This window comes from Anolis sagrei, chromosome 9 (genome assembly GCF_037176765.1).
Source record: "Anolis sagrei isolate rAnoSag1 chromosome 9, rAnoSag1.mat, whole genome shotgun sequence".
Classification (NCBI taxonomy): Eukaryota; Metazoa; Chordata; class Lepidosauria; order Squamata; family Dactyloidae; genus Anolis; species Anolis sagrei.
In genome coordinates, this window is record NC_090029.1 from 31,841,434 (window position 1) to 31,859,738 (window position 18,305).

At 43.2% G+C, this 18,305-nt stretch overlaps 1 protein-coding gene across 1 annotated transcript in view; it reads left to right on the forward strand.

Moving 5' to 3' along the window:
- Positions 1-6,595: 6,595 nt before the first annotated feature.
- The window catches only part of TRPM7 (transient receptor potential cation channel subfamily M member 7), a 96,737-nt gene continuing 85,027 nt past the window's right edge, over positions 6,596-18,305 (forward strand). Inside the window, exon 1 of the mRNA XM_060755235.2 lies at positions 6,596-6,683. Within this exon, the coding sequence (XP_060611218.2) occupies positions 6,681-6,683 (3 nt within the window). The 5' untranslated portion in view covers positions 6,596-6,680. The remainder of the gene's footprint in view (positions 6,684-18,305) is intronic.

The following is an 18,305-nucleotide window of genomic DNA, read 5'->3' on the forward strand; positions in this document are numbered from 1 at the left end:
AAATTTGCTGCTTTGCATCCTTTCCAGCTCGATCGCAATAAAATTGACTGATATACCTGGTTATCTCTCTGAACTGGTAGGAACAAAGATATGCCAATGCATAAAATCCTCAGCTCCTCCTCACGTTAGGCCATTGAAGTAGTATCACCTGCATATCTATCATATAGATATCTAGCACTTCTATATTATTGCTGTAGATCAGATTGCAATAATTTAAAAAATAATATGGTGGGTGAGATGGATTAAACCCTTCTGCTGGCAGGACTGCTGACCGAGAGGTCAGTGGTTTGAATTTGGGGAGAGTGGGTTGAGCTCCCCCTGTCAGCTCTAGCTCCCCATGCAGGGATATGAGAGGAGCCTTCCGCAAGGATTGTAAAACATTAAACAACCAGGCACCCATGTATTATTGAAGGTTTTCATGGCCAGAATCACTGGGTTGTTGTAGGTTTTTTCGGGCTATATGGCCATGGTCTAGAGGCATTCTCTCCTGACGTTTCGCCTGCATCTGTGGCAAGCATCCTCAGAGGTAGAGAGGTCTGTTGGAACTAGGAAAAAGGGGTTTATATATCTGTGGAATGACCAGGGTGGGACAAAGGACTTTTGTCTGCTGGAGCTAGGTGTGAATGTTTCAACTGACCACCTTGATTAGCATATAATGACCTGACAGTGCCTGAAGCAAACTTTTGTTGAGAGGTGATTAGATGTCCTTGTTTGTTTCCTCTCTGTTGTTGTGCTGTTGCAATTTTAGAGGTCTTTTTAATACTGGTAGCCAGATTTTGTTCATTTTCATTGTTTCCTCCTTTCTGTTGAAAGGAGGAAACCATGTGTATTTCAATGGCTTCTCTGTGTAGTCTGACATGGTGGTTGTCATAAACCCATTCTCCTAGTTCCAACAGACCTCACTACCTCTGAGGATGCTTGCCATAGATGCAGGCGAAACGTCAGGAGAGAATGCCTCTAGACCATGGCCATATAGCCCGAAAAAACCTACAACAACCAGGCATCCCCTGTGCAACGTCCTTGCAGTTGACCAATTCTCTTACACCAGAAGCGACTTGCAGTTTCTCAAGTTGCTCCTGACATGAAAAAAAAATTAACACGGCTCTTTAATGCAGCCTGTTTTCAATGTGTCTCATCCTCCACACTTTCTGTTCTTGTTGCTCACTGTCTTCCTCCTTCTCTGATCCTTTCTAACTACATAATAACTACCAAAGAAGGAGGCCGATAAGCACAGCACTCTTCCTCCTCCTCCGTACATTACTCAGACATGTGGGTAGTGACTAACTGGCAAACAACCCATTATATTACATTCAAACGTACTGTGGTCAAAGAAATAACAACTATAGCCTGTGGCTGCAAAAAAATTAAAAATCCCCAAAAACCCACAGTTATCAAAGTAATTAGTTAGAAAACAGGTTGCTTCATAGATCTGGTAGTATGTTCTTCTCACCTTGGTGTTGCAATATTCTGGCTGAGAACTGGACACACAACAGTAGAGAAGCCACTAAGTTGTTGTATTGGTATTTATTTATCGTGTCATCGGCAACCAGACATTTGTATTACATTTTTAACAAAAACAAACAAACTGACAAAAGACAGAATTTGCAAGCTTGGTAGTTGATTAAATGTCCTTTGACCAGTATCTGGCCACTTGGAGTGCTTCTGGTGTTGCTGCAAGGAGGTCCTCCATTGTGCATGTGGCAGGGCTCAGGGTGCATTGCAGCAGGTGGTCAGTGGTTTGCTCTTCTCCGCACTCGCATGTCGTGGATTCCACTTTGTGGCCACATTTCTGAAGGTTGGCTCTGCATCTCGTGGTGCCAGAGCGCAGTCTGTTCAGCGTCTTCCAAGTCGCCCAGTCCTCTGTGTGCCCAGTGGGGAGTCTCTCATCTGGTATCAGCCATTGGTTGAGGTTCTGGGTTTGAGCCTGCCACTTTTGGACTCTCACTTGCTGAGGTGTTCCAGCGAGTGTCACTGTAGATCTAAGAAAACTATTTCTTGATTTAAGTCGTTGACGTCCTGGCTGATATCCAAACAAGGGATGAGCTGGAGATGTCTCTGCCTTGGTCCTTTCACTATTGGCTGCTACTTCCCAGCGGATATCAGGTGGTGCAATACCGGCTAAGCAGTGTAATTTCTCCACTGGTGTAGGGCGCAGACATCCCGCGATAATGCGGCATGTCTCATTAAGAGCCACATCCACTGTTTTAGTGTGGTGAGGTGTGTTCCACACTGAGCATGCGTACTCAGCAGCAGAGTAGCATAGCGCAAGGGCAGATGTCTTCACTGTATCTGGTTGTGATCCCCAGGTTGTGCCAGTCAGCTTTCGTATGATATTGATATTGTGTTGGTGTGTTGTTGCCATTGAGTTGTTGCTTTTATCTGCAGCTCAGACTATTCGAACTGTTTTCCAAACAAGGGAGAATATGGTGTTCCAGCCTCAAAAAGTGGAAATATCAACAGACAACGACAGCATGCTAGTAATATCGAATATCTATTTTTCCTGGTTGAATAAACTCACACTGCAGGCATCTCCAGGCTTGCACAGCAATATACTAGAAAAATAGAAAGAACTAAAAAAAGATGGCATCAGTATATACCAGGCATGGGTCAACTTCAGCCATCCCAGTTGTTCTGTCGCGCGCTGGATCTGTAAAGAATTGTCTTTAGGACAGGACATGCAACCTTTGCCAAGCGGGAAGCCCAAGGAGAAGTTCTCAGAGGTTTTCCACCACAAAAAGTATTTAGATGGCTTGTGAAGTACAACAAAGTCCTTTATTAATGAACAATCAAACAGAAATTTATCTTGTCTTCAGTAAAGTTAAGCAAATGATTCCAAGCTTTTAGGCAACTGGTGAATTCCTAATCTTGTCCACGAAGGACAGGCAACTGTCTTCGATAACTTCTTCTTTAAAGGAAAGTTCCCTTTTTAACTTCTCCCAGGCTGACTGTAATCTAACCCTTACTGATGTGGGCTCCGCTACCGGGCCGAACTGCTTCTCGAACGCCGAGTGGACCTACCAGTAAAGGCTTAGATGTTCTCCAGCTGGAGTTCTTTGGTCTTTAGGGCTGTTTCCTGGAAATTCTTAAAGGTGGAAGCTTTTGTACAGGGGAAGCTTGCACACGTCCTATACATTAGCTTTCCTTGCGGAGACTAACTAAAAATGGCTCCCTTCCCTTCCCAATTGCCCTGAGCAAGGGGTGGAATCAAAACTTAACGATGATGGACAGGAGAATTGCCCTATGACTGCAACCGAAGGAAGCCACCTATCTGCAGAGTCCCTGAAACCTAGGACTGCCATCAAACATTTAATACAAAGCAAGATCCAACCAGTCCATCCTCCAGGAAATAAAGCCCGGCTGCTCACTGGAGGGAAGGAGACTAGAGACAAAGCTGAAGTCCTTTGGCCACATCATGAGGAGACAGGAAAGCCTAGAGAAGGGAATGATGCTGGGGAAAGTGGAAGGCAAAAGGAAGAGGGGCCGACCAAGGGCAAGATGGATGGATGGCATCCTTGAAGTGACTGGACTGACCTTGAGGGAGCTGGGGGTGGTAACGGCTGACAGGGAGCTCTGGCGTGGGCTGGTCCATGAGGTCACGAAGAGTCGGAGAGGACTGAACGAATGAACAATAACAACAACAAATAAAGTTGGAGTTCCTGGTACAGCTGTACCAGAACACCAGTGTTTTGGACTTCAACTCCCACAATTCCTAATAGCCTATTGGCTGTTATATACTTTAATTGTCCAGAACTGTAGCTTTCTGGCGAATAAATTACCTCTCAAACAAAGTTGCAAGGCTTTAATTCAAAAGCATTAATCAAGGAACACAACAAAATTCCAACTGACAGTTCACTTCCCCCACGCCTCCCCCTGGCCCCTCCCCTGGACTGCTCCCATTTCCATGGCAACCCTCTTCCGGATTTCAAATATACACAGGACAGGTCTAAGGCTTGGCCTAATTTCCTGGCTTCACACAAAACCAGGAAATAAGGTCACGACACTAATGACATATTCCTAGTATTACTGTGAGTGAAAGAATTCAGTGGTGTTTACTTCTGATCGCTAAGATTCAGGAATCAGCTTGCTATAAGAAGCCAAAATCTAGCCTTCTACATCACTTAGCTGAAAGTGGAAGCCCATGTAAGGGAGAAAATATATATAAATTCCCAGATTGATCATTTTATTCTCCAGCTTCCCCATATTAATTTCTCAGCAACCATCATAGAACTTGAAATACCTGTTGTTGCATTTATTTGCCAAAGCAAAGGGAAGCCATTGTTTTCTCTTTGCCAGGTTGTGTCACGATCCCAAAGTTCTTGTTGTTGTTGTTCATTCGTTCAGTCGTTTCCGAATCTTCGTGACCTCATGGTCATGTCATTGGTGGGGTTCAGAATGCTCTTTGATTGTAAGTGAACTATAAATCCCAGTAACTACAACTCTCAAATGTCAAGGTCTATTTCCCCCAAACTTCATCTGTGTTCATCTATGGGCATATGGAATATTCGTGCCAAGTTTAGTCCAGATTGATCATTGTTTGAGTCCACAGTGCTCTCTGGATGTAGGTGAACTACAACTCCAAAATTCAAGGTCAATGCCCACCAAACCCTTCCAGTATTTTCTGTTGGTCATGGGAGTCCTGTGTGCCACATTTGGTTCAATTCCATCGTTGGTGGAGTTCTCTGAGGATGCTTGCCATAGATGCGGGCGAAACGTCAGGAGAGAATGCCTCTAGACCATGGTCATATAGCCCGAAAAAACCCACAACAACCCAGTGATTCCGGCCATGAAAGCCTATGGCAAGCATCCTCAGAGGTAGTGAGGTCTGTTGGAACTAGGAAAAAAGGTTTATATATCTGTGGAATGACCAGGGTGGGACAAAGGACTCTTGTCTGCTGGAGCTAAGTGTGAATGTTTCAACTGACCACTTTGTTTAGCATATAAAGGCTTGACAGTGCCTAGAGCAAACTTTTGTTGAGAGGTGATGAGATGTCCTTGTTTGTTTCCTCTCTGTTGTTGTGCTGTTGTAATTTTAGAGTGTTTTAATACTGATAGCCAGATTTTGTTCATTTTCATGGTTTCTTCCTTTCTGTTGAAATTGCCCGCATGCTTGTGGATTTCAATGACTTCTCTGTGTAGTCTGACATGGTGGTTGTTGGTGTGGTCCAGCATTTCTGGGGCAATCTTTTGTTGAGAGGTAATTACATGTCTGGGCTGTTGTAGGTTTTTTTGGGCTATATGGCCATGGTCTAGAGGCATTCTCTCCTGATGTTTCGCCTGCATCTATGGCAAGCATCCTCAGAGGTAGTGATGTCCGTTGGAAGTAGGAAAAAGGGTTTATATATCTGTGGAATGACCAGGGTGGGACAAAGGACTCTTCTCTGCTGGAGCTAGGCGTGAATGTTTCAACTGACCACCTTGTTTAGCATTTGATTGCCTGGCAGTGCCTAGAGCAAACTTTTGTTGAGAGGTGATTAGACGTCCTTGTTTGTTTCCTCCCTGTTGTTGTGCTGTTGCAAAATCTGGTAGCTAGATTTTGTTCATTTTCATGGTTTCCTCCTTTCTGTTGAAATTGTCCACATGCTTGTGGATTTCAATGGCTTCTCTGTGTAGCCTGACATGGTGGTTGTGAGAGTGGTCCAGCATTTCTGGGGCAATCTTTTTGTTGAGAGGTGATTAAATGTCCTAGTTTGTTTCCTGTTTTCTCTGTGTAGTCTGACATGGTGGTTGTTGGTGTGGTGCAGCATTTCTGGAGCAATCTTTTGTTGAGAGATGATTAGTTGTCCTTGTTTGTTTCCTATCTTCTCTGTGTAGTCTGACATGGTGGTTGTTGGTGTGGTCCAGCATTTCTGGAGCAATCTTTTGTTGAGAGGTGATTAGATGTCCTTGTCTATTTTTATTATTATTATTATTACTAGGAAAAATGGGTTTATATATCTGTGGAAAGACCAGGGTGGGACAAAGGACTCTTGTCTGCTGGAGCTAGGTGTGAATGTTTCAACTGACCACCTTCATTAGCATTTGATTGCCTGGCAGTGCCTGGGGAAATCTTTTGTTGAGAGGTGATTGGATGTCCTTGTTTGTTTATTCTCTGTTGTTTTGCTGTTATGATTTTACAGTTTTTTTTAATACTGGTAGACAGATTTTGTTCATTTTCATGGTTTCCTCCTTTCTGTTGAAATTGTCTATTATTATTATGAGAAGAACTGTAGGAAGGGAAACAAAACAGGCAGGCAGGCGAGGGGGCGGGGCTAGATGATAAGGCCACGCCCCTTCTCGTTCTGCGCCTGCGCGACCACGCCCCCTCCTTTCTGCGCTTGCGCGGCCCTGGCGCCGGGGCCCAGTCAGTGGCACAGCTATGAGAAGGGGCTGCTGGGCCGCTCCCGCTCTCTCCGCCTTCGCCTTCGCCGCTTTCGCCAAGCCCGCCACCAGCCTCGTCCCCGCCGCCAGCTCTGGAGCGCCAGGCCGAGCCCGCCCCCTCGGGCCCCCGGAGCTCCCCTCAGGCCGAGAAGGAGGCGGAGGCGGAGAAGGCCAGGCCCCCGCCCCAGGCGCCGATCCATGGAGACAGGCCTCGCCCACGGAGGAGCCGAACCGAGAGCCGGAACCGCCTGCCAGGCCCGGCCTGAGGACGAGACACACAGCCCCAGCCCAGGCCCAAGCCGCCCTCGGCCTTGAGGAGGAGAATGGTGGGTGAGGAGGAGGAAGGAAGCCAGCCTTCCCCCTTCAGTATTAGTAGCATTATTAGTATTGTTATTATTGTTGTGTTTACTTTGTTTACTAGAGGAGGGCGACTAAAATGATCAAGGGTCTGGAGAACAAGCCCTATGAGGAGCGGCTTAAGGAGCTGGGCATGTTTAGCCTGAAGAAGAGAAGGCTGAGAGGAGACATGATGAGAGCCATGTATAAATATGTGAGAGGAGTCACAGGGGAGGAGGGAGCAGATCAGGGGTCTGGAGAACAAGCCCTATGAGGAGCGGCTTAAGGAGCTGGGCATGTTTAGCCTGAAGAAGAGAGGGCTGAGAGGACACATGGTAGCCATGTATAAATATGTGAGAGGAAGTCACAGGGGAGGAGCGAGCAGATCAGGGGTCTGGAGAACAAGCTCCATGAGGAGCGGCTTAAGGAGCTGGGCATGTTTAGCCTGAAGAAGAGAAGGATGAGAGGGGATATGATAGCCATGTATACATATGTGACATGGTCATTATTATTATCCATCATTATCATCATCATCATCATTATTATTATTATATGTGTCCAGAAGAGGGCGACTAAAATGATCAAGAGTCTGGATAACAAGACCTATGAGGAGCGGTTTAAAGAGCTGGGCATGTTTAGCCTGAAGAAGAGAAGGCTGAGAGGAGATATGATAGCCATGTATAAAATATGTGAGAGGAAGCCACAGGGAGGAAGAGGGAGCAAGCCAGCCTTCCCCCTTCAGTATTATTAGTATTATTACTATTATTGTGTCCCTTTGGCTCCTTCCTTCCTGCTTTCCCCCCCAATAAGAACCCCCTCAGGAAGGAACCACAACAATAACCCAGGCCCGTTGTAAAGCCCTGCCTTCTTTGCTCGCCTGGAAGCTCTGGTAGTATATTATAATAATAATATAATAATAATGTGGTAATATAATCTATCAGGGCACCACAATTGAAGAGAGATATTGACAAGCTGGAATGTGTTCAGAGAAGGGCGACTAAAATGATCAAGGGTCTGGAGAACAAGCCCTATGAGGAGCGGCTTAAGGAGCTGGGCATGTTTAGCCTGAAGAAGAGAAGGCTGAGAGGAGACATGATTATTGCCATGTATAAATATGTGAGAGGAAGCCACAGGGAGGAGGAGGGAGCAAGCCAGCCTTCCCCCTTCAGTATTATTAGTATTATTACTATTATTGTGTTTACTTTGTCCCTTTGGCTCCTTCCTTCCTGCTCCCCCCCCCCCCCCCCCCAATAAGAACCCCCTCAGGAAGGAACCACAACAATCCAGGCCCCTTGTAAAGCTCTACCTGCTTTGCTCGCCTGGAAGCTCTGGCAGTATATTATAATAATAATATAACAATGTGGTAATATAATATAATAATATATAGTATGTGTGTGTGTACCTATCTATCTTGTAAGCTGCTCAGAGTCCCCTTTAAGGTGAGAAGGGCGGCATATAAATGTCACAGATTAATACATAATCTATATAAATAAAAAATGTAACGTTGGTTTGTGGCAGTAACAGAACTCAAAAACCACTGGACGAATTGACACCCAATTTGGACACAAGACACCTAACAACCCCTATGTATGTCCTTCACTAAAAAAAAAATGATTTTGCCATTTGGGAGTTGTAGTTGCTGGGATTTATAGTTCACTTACAATAAAAGAGCATTCTGAACTCTACCAATGATGACGTTGAACCAAATTTGGTACGCAGAACTCCCATGATCAACAGATAATCTATATAAATAAAAATGTAATATTCGTTTGTGGGATTAACAGAACTCAAAAACCACTGGACGAATTGACACCAAATTTGGACACAAGACACCTCTCAGGCCAACAAATGACAATCACTCATAGAAACACTGAAAAACACAGTGGAAGGGACTTAAAAAGCCAAAAAAGCAAAAAGACACTACCGTGCATGCGCAAAAACGATTCCCCTGGAAAACAAACCACACAATAGCATATCCACACTCTCTTCTGGACTACAGCTCCCAGCATCCCCTAGGCCAGGCCCTTTAGGAGAGGAGGATGCTCCAAATGCACTGCTTCCGAGATGCAAGGTTTCTCCTCCTTGGATTTCTTTGAGAGCAGCCCAATCCCTGCATATTTCCAATTTCCTATTCCTGGACTACAACTCCCAGCAACCCTCCAGATAGATAAAATAGATAGGTAGGTAGGTAGGTAGATAGATAGATAGATAGATAGATAGATAGATCAGGAGGGCTGTTTGGAGTTGCATTCCAAGATTAGGTAGAGAAGGAAAAAAGGGGAGAAAGGGGAAGGGAAAGAAAAAGGGGAGAGGAAGGGAAGAAGATGAGACAGAAGGAAGGAGAGAAGGAAAGAAAAAAAGGGAAGGAAGGAGAGAAAGAGGGAGGGAAGACTGACCACAGCAACTCGTGGCAGGCACAGCTAGTATTATTAATAATATTTCACTACAGTGTTATAGTATGGACAGATAAAGTGGGATATAATATAATATTAATAAAGATAAGTTCTGCCCCGTTTCCCACAGTGTGGATTTCCCCACATTTTCACTCAGTGTTCCTTTGCTGTGGCATCGCTTCCTCTCCTCCTGGGAGAGAAAGGCTGGATCCAGTTCAGAGCAGATTATCTGGATTCAGAAACTGGGTTATATGGCAGCGTGGACGGTCGGGGCCAAAGTCAGGCTGCTTCCCCACCAAAGAAGAGGAGAGAGAGAGACAAATTATTGTTGAATCATGGATTCATACAGTTGGAAGAGACCTCGTGGGCCATCTAGTCCAACCCCCTGCCAAGAAGCAGGAAAATTGCATTCAGTTCACCTCCAAGAGATGGCCATCCACCCTTTGCTTAAAAGCCTGCAAAGAAGGAGCCTCCACCACACTCAGGGGCATAGTGTTCCACTGCTTAACGGCTCTCACAGTCAGGAAATTCTTCGTAATGTTCAGGTGGAATCGCCTTTCCTGTAGTTTGAAGCAATTGTTCTGTGTCTTAGTCTCCAGGGCAGCAGAAAACAAACCTGCTCCCTCCTCCCTATGACTTACCCTCACATATACATACATGCCCCCACCATGTCTCCCCTCAGCCTTCCCTTCTGCAGGCTAAACATGCCCAGCTCTTTAATCTGCTCCTCATAGGGCTTGTTCTCCAGACCTTTGATCATTTTAGTCACCCTCCTCTGGACACATTCCAGCTTGTCAACATCTCCCTTCAATTGCTGTGCCCAGAATTGGACACAGTATTCCACATGTGGTCTGACCAAGGCAGAATAGAGAGGCGCCATGAATTCCTTGGATTTAGATACTAGACTCCTATTTATGTAGGCCAAAATCTCGTTGGCTTTTTAAGCCTACCTATGGCTTCCTCTCCTTCCTTTGAGGCTGTTCATAACCCTCTTAAAAATGGTATTGCAGTTGTTGTTCATTCGTTCAGTCGTCTCCGACTCTCCGTGACCTCATGGACCAGCCCACGCCAGAGCTCCCTGTCGGCCGTCACCACCCCCAGCTCCTTCAAGGTCAGTCCAGTCACTTCATTGCAGTACCATCATAAAAATGATATATATACCTTCTATAGCGATACCATTTTTATAAGAGTTTTGGGGTCAGAGGTGGTGGTTAGGAGGGGTCAAGTTTGTTTCCTGTTGCTCTGGAGACCATAACAAGAAGCAATGGCTTCAAGCTGCAGGAAAAGGGATTCCGTCTAAACACATCAGGAAGAACTTCCTGCCGGTAAGAGCTATTCAGTAATACAATATGCTGCTGCCTCGGAATGGAGTTCTCTTCCTTCTCTGGATGTTTTGAAGCAGAGACTGGATGGCCATCTGTTGAGAGTGCTTTGATTGTGTGTTCCTTCATGGCAGAAGGGGGATGGATGGGATGGTCCTTGGGGTCTCTTCCAACTATGAGGGGTGGAGGCCACGTCCTTCATTCCCTTTGCCCCCACTTCCAGGAGGTCAATTGGTCGCCACTGTGGAAGTGTATTGGGTCATCCGGTCAAAATTGGACTTTGGCTTGGTCTGGCAGGGAGCTTTCTTATGTTAACAAGAACCTGCCTCCCCCCCCCCCTTTTGTTTTTCAAAGTGAACACTCTCATAAAAGGAAGAGCAGAGATATCTTTTTCTTTTCGTTTATGAGACTCATTCCTTATGCCATTTAAGCCCCAGGCTACTTTAAAAAATAATCAATTCTGCTGGGAGTGCACTTTATGGGGCCAGTCTGTCAAAGAGAGAAGCCTTTCATTTTGGCAGTTCAGGAAAATTGAGCGTCTCTCTTATATTTCTTCATGCAGATGGCAATCTGAGATGTCTAGGAAATAAGAGAGTGTGGGGGAGGCAACAGGGTCTGGAGAACAAGCCCTATGAGGAGCGGCTTAGGGAACTGGGCATGTTTAGCCTGAAGAAGAGAAGGCTGAGAGGAGATATGATAGCCATGTATAAATATGTGAGAGGAAGCCACAGGGAGGAGGGAGCAAGCTTGTTTTCTGCTTCCTTGGAGACTAGGACGCAGAACAATGGCTTCAAACTACAAGAGAGGAGACTCCATCTGAACATGAGGAAGAACTTCCTGACTGTGAGAGCCGTTCAGCAGTGGAACTCTCTGCCCCGGAGTGTGGTGGAGGCTCCTTCTTTGGAAGCTTTTAAGCAGAGGCTGGATGGCCATCTGTCAGGGGTGATTTGAATGCAATATTCCTGCTTCTTGGCAGGGGATTGGACTGGATGGCCCATAAGGTCTCTTCCAACTCTTTGAGTCTATGATTCTATGATTTTGTCAAACCCTGTCATAGGTATTTGGCAACACAGGAAAAAAAGAACTTGTGGGTCACACAAACAAGAGAGGTCTTTGGATGTTTCCAGGCTGAATTTGAATGCAAAGCTCTCCTTGAGCACCATGCCGCTCAAATATGTTGGCAGGGATTGGGTGGACTCTGAAGCCACCCCCTCCCCAAGATTGCTATGCTCAACTCCATCCACATTTTGAAAATAAGACCAGTGCTCATTTTCAAAACTGTTGTAACTGAGGAAAGCTTGCCATTAGACCAAAAGTCAAAAGTTTCAAAGGTACCCTTGCCCAGTCCTTTGAAAATGCTGTCTGAGGGTCGGCTGGGTAACTCAAGTAATCAACTGAATTCAGTCGGTAGAGTGAGGGTTTTCCATTACTGCCGCCATGTTAGTATGTTATGATAGCCATGTATAAATATGTGAGAGGAAGCCACAGGGAGGAGGGAGCAAGCTTGTTTTCTGCTTCCTTGGAGACTAGGACGCGGAACAATGGCTTCAAACTACAAGAGAGGCGATTCCATCTGAACATGAGGAAGAACTTCCTGACTGTGAAAGCCGTTCAGCAGTGGAACTCTCTGCCCCGGAGTGTGGTGGAGGCGCCTTCTTTGGAAGCTTTTAAACAGAGGCTGGATGGCCATCTGTCAGGGGTGATTTGAATGCAATATTCCTGCTTCTTGGCAGAATGGGGTTGGACTGGATGGCCCATGAGGTCTCTTCCAACTCTTTGATTCTATGATTCTATGCTTCTCTACTTCTATTGTCATTGCTGTGATCCAGGGTTTAAGCCATTCTGATATGTACAATTCTGTAACACTCTTCAGAATGGGATCCTGCAGAAATGTATGGCACCTCGAATTTGCAAACTGCTGACAACCCTGTAGCATCTGCTCTTGTTGTTCTGCTTTCCCTGAGGATTGAGACTCAAAGCTGCTCACAATTAAAAGAACAATATCATAAAAGTATACAAAGTGTAAATATTGCAATAGAATTAAACCAGTTATGATATCAAACAATTCAGATATGAGTTAAAGGGTTTAGCTTTAGGTTTTTCCCTGATTTTAAGTCTAACTGTGCCCAACTCTGGGGGTTGGTGCTCATCTCAATTTCTAAGCCAAAGAGCTGGCGTTGTCCGTAGACACCTCCAAGGTTATGTGACCGGCATGACTGCATGGAGTGCCGTTACCTTCCTGCCAGAGCTGTACCTATTGATCTATTTACATTTACATATTTTTGAACTGCTAGGTTGGCAGAAGCTGGGACTAACAGCGGGACCTCTCCCCGCTCCTTGGATCCAAACTGCCGATCTTTTAGTCAGCAAGTTTAGCAGCTCAGTGGTTCAACCTGCTGTGCTACCAGGGGCTAAAGGGTAAAATGCAACTAGAAAGATTAAAAAGTTCTTAAAAACAGTTTGGTTAAGAAAATATGCTCCCTAGCCTGTTCTTTAAAAACTCTGTTTTGAAAACTGTCTGCTGGAAAGACAAGAAGAAAGGGGTAATCCTGGCCTCCCTGGGAATGGAGTTCCAGAACCTAGGAGCATCCATTGTGAAGGTCCTGTCTCGCCTCCTCACAAACTCTGCTTGTTATTGCGATGGGATTGAGAAAACGTCTTCTCCTAGAATCACAGAATTGGAAGAGACCACAAGAGTAATCACATCCAACCATATTCTGCTATGCAGGAATATGCAAGTCAAAGCACTCATGACAGATAGCCATCCAGCCTCTTCTTAAAAACCTCCAGAGAAAGAGACTCCATCACACTCCGAGGCTGTATATCATGGTCTCAGAGCCTGGGTTGTGTCAGACAGATATACTGTTGTGTGCCTTCAAGTCCTTTTCTGAAGCTAAAGACTTGCGCAAGGTCACCCAGTGGGTTTTCCCTGGGGTGACCTTGTGAAAGATGGGGATTTGAACCCTGTTCCCCAGAGTTGTAGTCTTAACACACACCACTGCGCCAAGCTAGGTCCATATTCAGGGAGATAAGATTTGACAGATAGCCTGGACCTGAGCTATATAGGTCTTTATAGGTCATAAGCAGCACTTTGGAATGTACCTGGAAACAAACTGGCAGCCAGGGGAGTTGTTGCAATAAGGGAATTGTTTGATCCCAGTTAACTATCTGGTGGAATTATTTGGACCAGTCGAAGTTTCCAGATACTCATTGAAGTAGAGCACATTACAGTTATCTAATTGGGGTGTAAGTCAGGCATATACCATATTGCAAATTTTTTGAAGTTTTCATACAAATAGGTAGCACATGAGAGAGATCTGTTGTTACTTCAGAACCCTAAAGTACTGCTTCAGTCTTTAGCCTGGACCTGAGCCATATAGGTCTTTATAGGTCATAACCAGCACCTTGGATTGTACCCGGAAACAAACTGGCAGCCAGGGGAGTTGTTGCAATAACGGAATTGTGTGATCCCAGTTAACTATCTGGTGGAGTTCTTTGGACCAGTTGAAGTTTCCAGATGCTCATTGAAGTAGAGCACATTACAGTTTTATCTAAATGGGTTGTAAGTAGGGCATATACCATATTTCACAATTTTTGAAGTTTTAATAAAAGTAGGTAGCATATGGGAACCCCCGGTGGCGCAGTGGGTTAAAGCACTGAGCTGCTGAGCTTGTTGATTGAAAAGTCGCAGGTTCGATTCCGGGGAGCGGCGTGAGCTTCCGCTGTCAGCCCTAGCTTCTGCCAACCTAGCAGTTTGAAAACATGCAAATGTGAGTAGATCAATAGGTACCACTCCGGCGGGAAGGTAACGGTGCTCCATGCAGTCATGCCGGCCACATGACCTTGGAGGTGTCTACGGACAACGCTGGCTCTTTGGCTTAGAAATGGAGATGAGCACCACACCCCAGAGTCAGACATGACTGGACTTAATGTCAAGGGAGTACCTTTACCTTTACCTAAGTAGCATATGAGAGATCTGCCGTTATTTCGGTCTTCAGATAAAATTTGCATATCCTTATTGCACCCACAAGAAGAAAAACTTCCTATTGGCCCTGTAGAGAGAACATCCCCTGGTTCTGTGAGCTCCACCCACATGTCCCATCTTATTACACTCAAGTAGTGAATTTTTAAATTTTTAGCTTCATAGAGTCCCCAGGACAGAAGCCCTGCAGGCATTTAATATGGAGGTGTTGTAAGCTATCTACATGTGTAAGTAAAATGCCCCTCACTGGTTCGTGAGACATAGGTGAAATTTGGATAAGAGAAAATTATCATACTTTGGTTTAAGAAGTCTTAATTGCCAAACTCTACTTGTTCCACAGTAATTTATTTCCAGTTATAAATTCTTAGTTGGGCACTGTATGGTTGTATTTTACTTTTGCATGTATAAATGTTGTCTTTGACATTCTTTCTGTCACTGTTTCATAACCTGCTGATATTTTGGACCAGGATTCCAGAGAGCCCCAACTAAACAGGTGTAGAGCATATTATGACAGCTGAAATCGAAAGTATTTGGAGTGTGTCAGGCTGAGGAAGGCTACCATATTGTTTTTGGAAAGAAAATGTTTTTCCTTCTAATTGGGGACAAATGGTTCATCCTACATGTTGTGGCTTACAACCTGAATCTGTCTGGATTAGTGTACTGGAGTTTACTGCCGTTGCTGGACTTCAGTACACCTACATTTGCACAGGATTAGGTTGGTCTGCATAAAATTGTGCAGAATAGAATGAAGAAATATTATATTGATCTTTCCATGGTTGTTCAGCTGCTTAAATCTGTGTATTTGCTGAGGGCTGTATAAGGTACTTGAACATGTTTTTTTCCATGAGAAACAAAATTCCTGCTAGTGGGCATGTTCTTTCTCTTCTGGTTAAACTATGTCACAGGCATAGGCTTTTGTGTCTGTGAGTATGGCCTCAAGCCATACTTAAGATTACTTTTCTTGAGTTCCTGCTAACCAAGCAGATTGTTTTGTGATTGTAGATACAATGCTCCAAGATTTAAGTGAAACATTTAGGCAGTCATTATTAGCAGTACTTTGTAAATAGTATTGTAAATGGCTCTGAAAGTTGTTTTAGTGGTTTCACCCTTTGTTAAACTGAGTCCTCCTTCATACTTGCCAAAGGCATGTTTACACAATGATAGTTCAGAAGTGGATGGGTTGTCTGAGGATTGTCAGTAGAAAGTGTACAGGAATTCAGCCAAACACTTTTCCTGTCAGGTCGATTATAGGCCATTATAGGTACATGAAACTCTTACTCCACCCACCATTGAAAGCAACCCTACTATTGCCCTCATAATCAGATTTCATGGGATGACAAGAAACATGATTTTACAAGGGGTGTTGTACTCTCAGATGATTGATTTACAGCCTCATCTCCTATGTGTTCATATAGGCCTAAATAGGATAGGACTGCTTAATTTACTTTGTTAATATAAAGATGAGTTTTAGCACATTGCCATCGTTAATTCAAATTGTTGATTAAATTAAAATATCTTGATATAGTCTTGAATTAACATATTTTTATTATATTTATATTTTATTAAGGTAATGTTTTATATATATTCAAGGTATAGCTTTCAAAGGTCAGTCCTCCTTATCCATGGATTCTTTAGCCACGTATTCAACTATCCACAGCTTGACCACACTCAATTTGTTCCCCAAAAGCAAATCTTAATTTTTCTCATTTTGTACCATGGACATCATTTTTCTAGGCCATTGTATATAATGATACTTGAAACATCCAAGGATTTTGGTACCCTGCATATACCAAGGGTCCACTATATAGAATCAAAAGAGACTGCATGGTTCTGTCATGCAGGAAAAGCACAATCAAAGAACCTCTGGAAGATGACTATTCAGTCTCTGTTTAAAAGCTGCCAAAGAAGAAGCTTCCACCACACTCCAAGGCATTGAGTTCCTCTGTTGAACAGCTCTTATGGTCAGGAAGCAAAATTCATCCATTTCCTTCCATTCTTTTTGGATAGGTTTTCATGTACAGAGTGGGCCAAAAGTTACAAAAGGGTTTCAATTTTTAATAACTACTTTATTTTTGTTTGTAATTTATAATACTATAGCATCATATACAGTATATATGTATAAGAAATAAATTTACATGTGAAAAAAGAAGTCTCGTAAATGAAGAAAAAATAATTTACATTTTTTTTAAAAAAAACATCAGACTGCTTCGTGACTTTTGGCCCACCCTCTATAATTGAGCTGTTATGTTACAAAACAGACCCTTAATCTATTAAAATACTAATTAATGCCTTCTGTTGCCAGGAAGCTTAAGGGCTCAAGAAAAAATAGGACACTAGAAATATTTTTCCTCTCAATGTTTTTGTACTCCATGTGACTTGTACTAAGTACTGTCGTTTACAAGTTTTACTTGACATTACACACACACACACAACCAAACATTAAAGAAGCATTATTGATATTAATTGCAGAATCGTTTACATTGAAAAGAATGCTACGTGTTATTCTGCAAATGTAAGATCATATCAGTAGCTTTTGTTATGTCAGTTTAGGATAACGTTTCTTGCAATTTTTTTTATAGTTCTACTGTCTCTTGTAGTAGATGTTCCTGGGTGTTTTTGTCACAGGCATTGGAAACATATAAAATGTGATCCATTTGTGTTCAGCACAGATAATGCCATTTGTAATCTTTTACAGCTTTTTAAACCTTATTTCACCTATAGTTTTCCCCTGTTTATATAGGATGTATTGCATTCAGCTTGTTCTTTTATATGGCAGTGGGCTGTCATGTGTACTTTCCATGTTGTGAAAAAACGCAGAATCTAAAAACAACAGACCAATGAATTAACCAAACCATGTTTCTTGGAGTAGTTACTCTCTTAACCTTCATCATATACGAAATGACCATTAGTAGTTTCTTCATGTTTGCTTAAATATTCCCACAGTAGTCCTGATGACTACCATTTTACTTCAAAGATCGGCATTTCTGTGAGTCACATAATTCATTATTGAAGTGTTGTCTGCATGTGCTTGAATAGGCTTTAGTCCAAAAAATGCTTTTTTTAATCTTGAAAAGGAGTTGCAACATAGGCATACAATTTGTATGGCATTCTTTTTCCCCTTTCTTTTTGGGTAAAAAAGTTTGAAAACAGAGTCATGTCCTTTTGGTGAGTTTACTGATAATACAACTTCAGTGAATAGTCTACCTTAGAATAATTGTAAGCAGATTTGGATGTGCTAATTGATTGATTGATTAATTAATTAATGTGCTAATTAATTTGAATTAATTAATTCTTTTTTAAAACATCAACACTTCCTTCATATAGAGTGTATCCTATGGAAAAATTAGTTTGTCCAGCATGTTGTTATGATCGCCGCTGCTGAAAACGGATAATATCCTTCCAATCTGTGAACACAAGTTGTATATCTTTCATATTTTCCCTTCCCCATGTTTCCTTATTACAGTGTTCAGTTCAATAATGCAGCTCCTTTTTTATCACTTCTTGTGTTCTATAATCATAGGCTTACAATTCAACCATTCCCCTTTTTTCTTTATCTTTGACAAGAATGAGCCCATTACATACTCAGTGAAACAATATGTCATAAAACAATGATATAATTTAAACAATGTTTCCCACAAATGTTTCCAACAAAGTTTGCTGCAAAATGAGCAACAGGCTACACACATACAATCATGCATGTACACACATATATAAAGTGTTGCCATCCAGGATTCTTAATGGGTTGAACTCTAAAAATAAGATTGAATGCTCTATAGTTCACCGTTTTTCAAAAGCATTCAAAAGGTTCTAGTAATTCATTTAACATCACATCCGTTCAAGGCAAATGCTCTATCTAGAGTCCACCTGACATTCCTGGAACGCTTTTCACATCCAGCAGATACTCCATAGCAATCT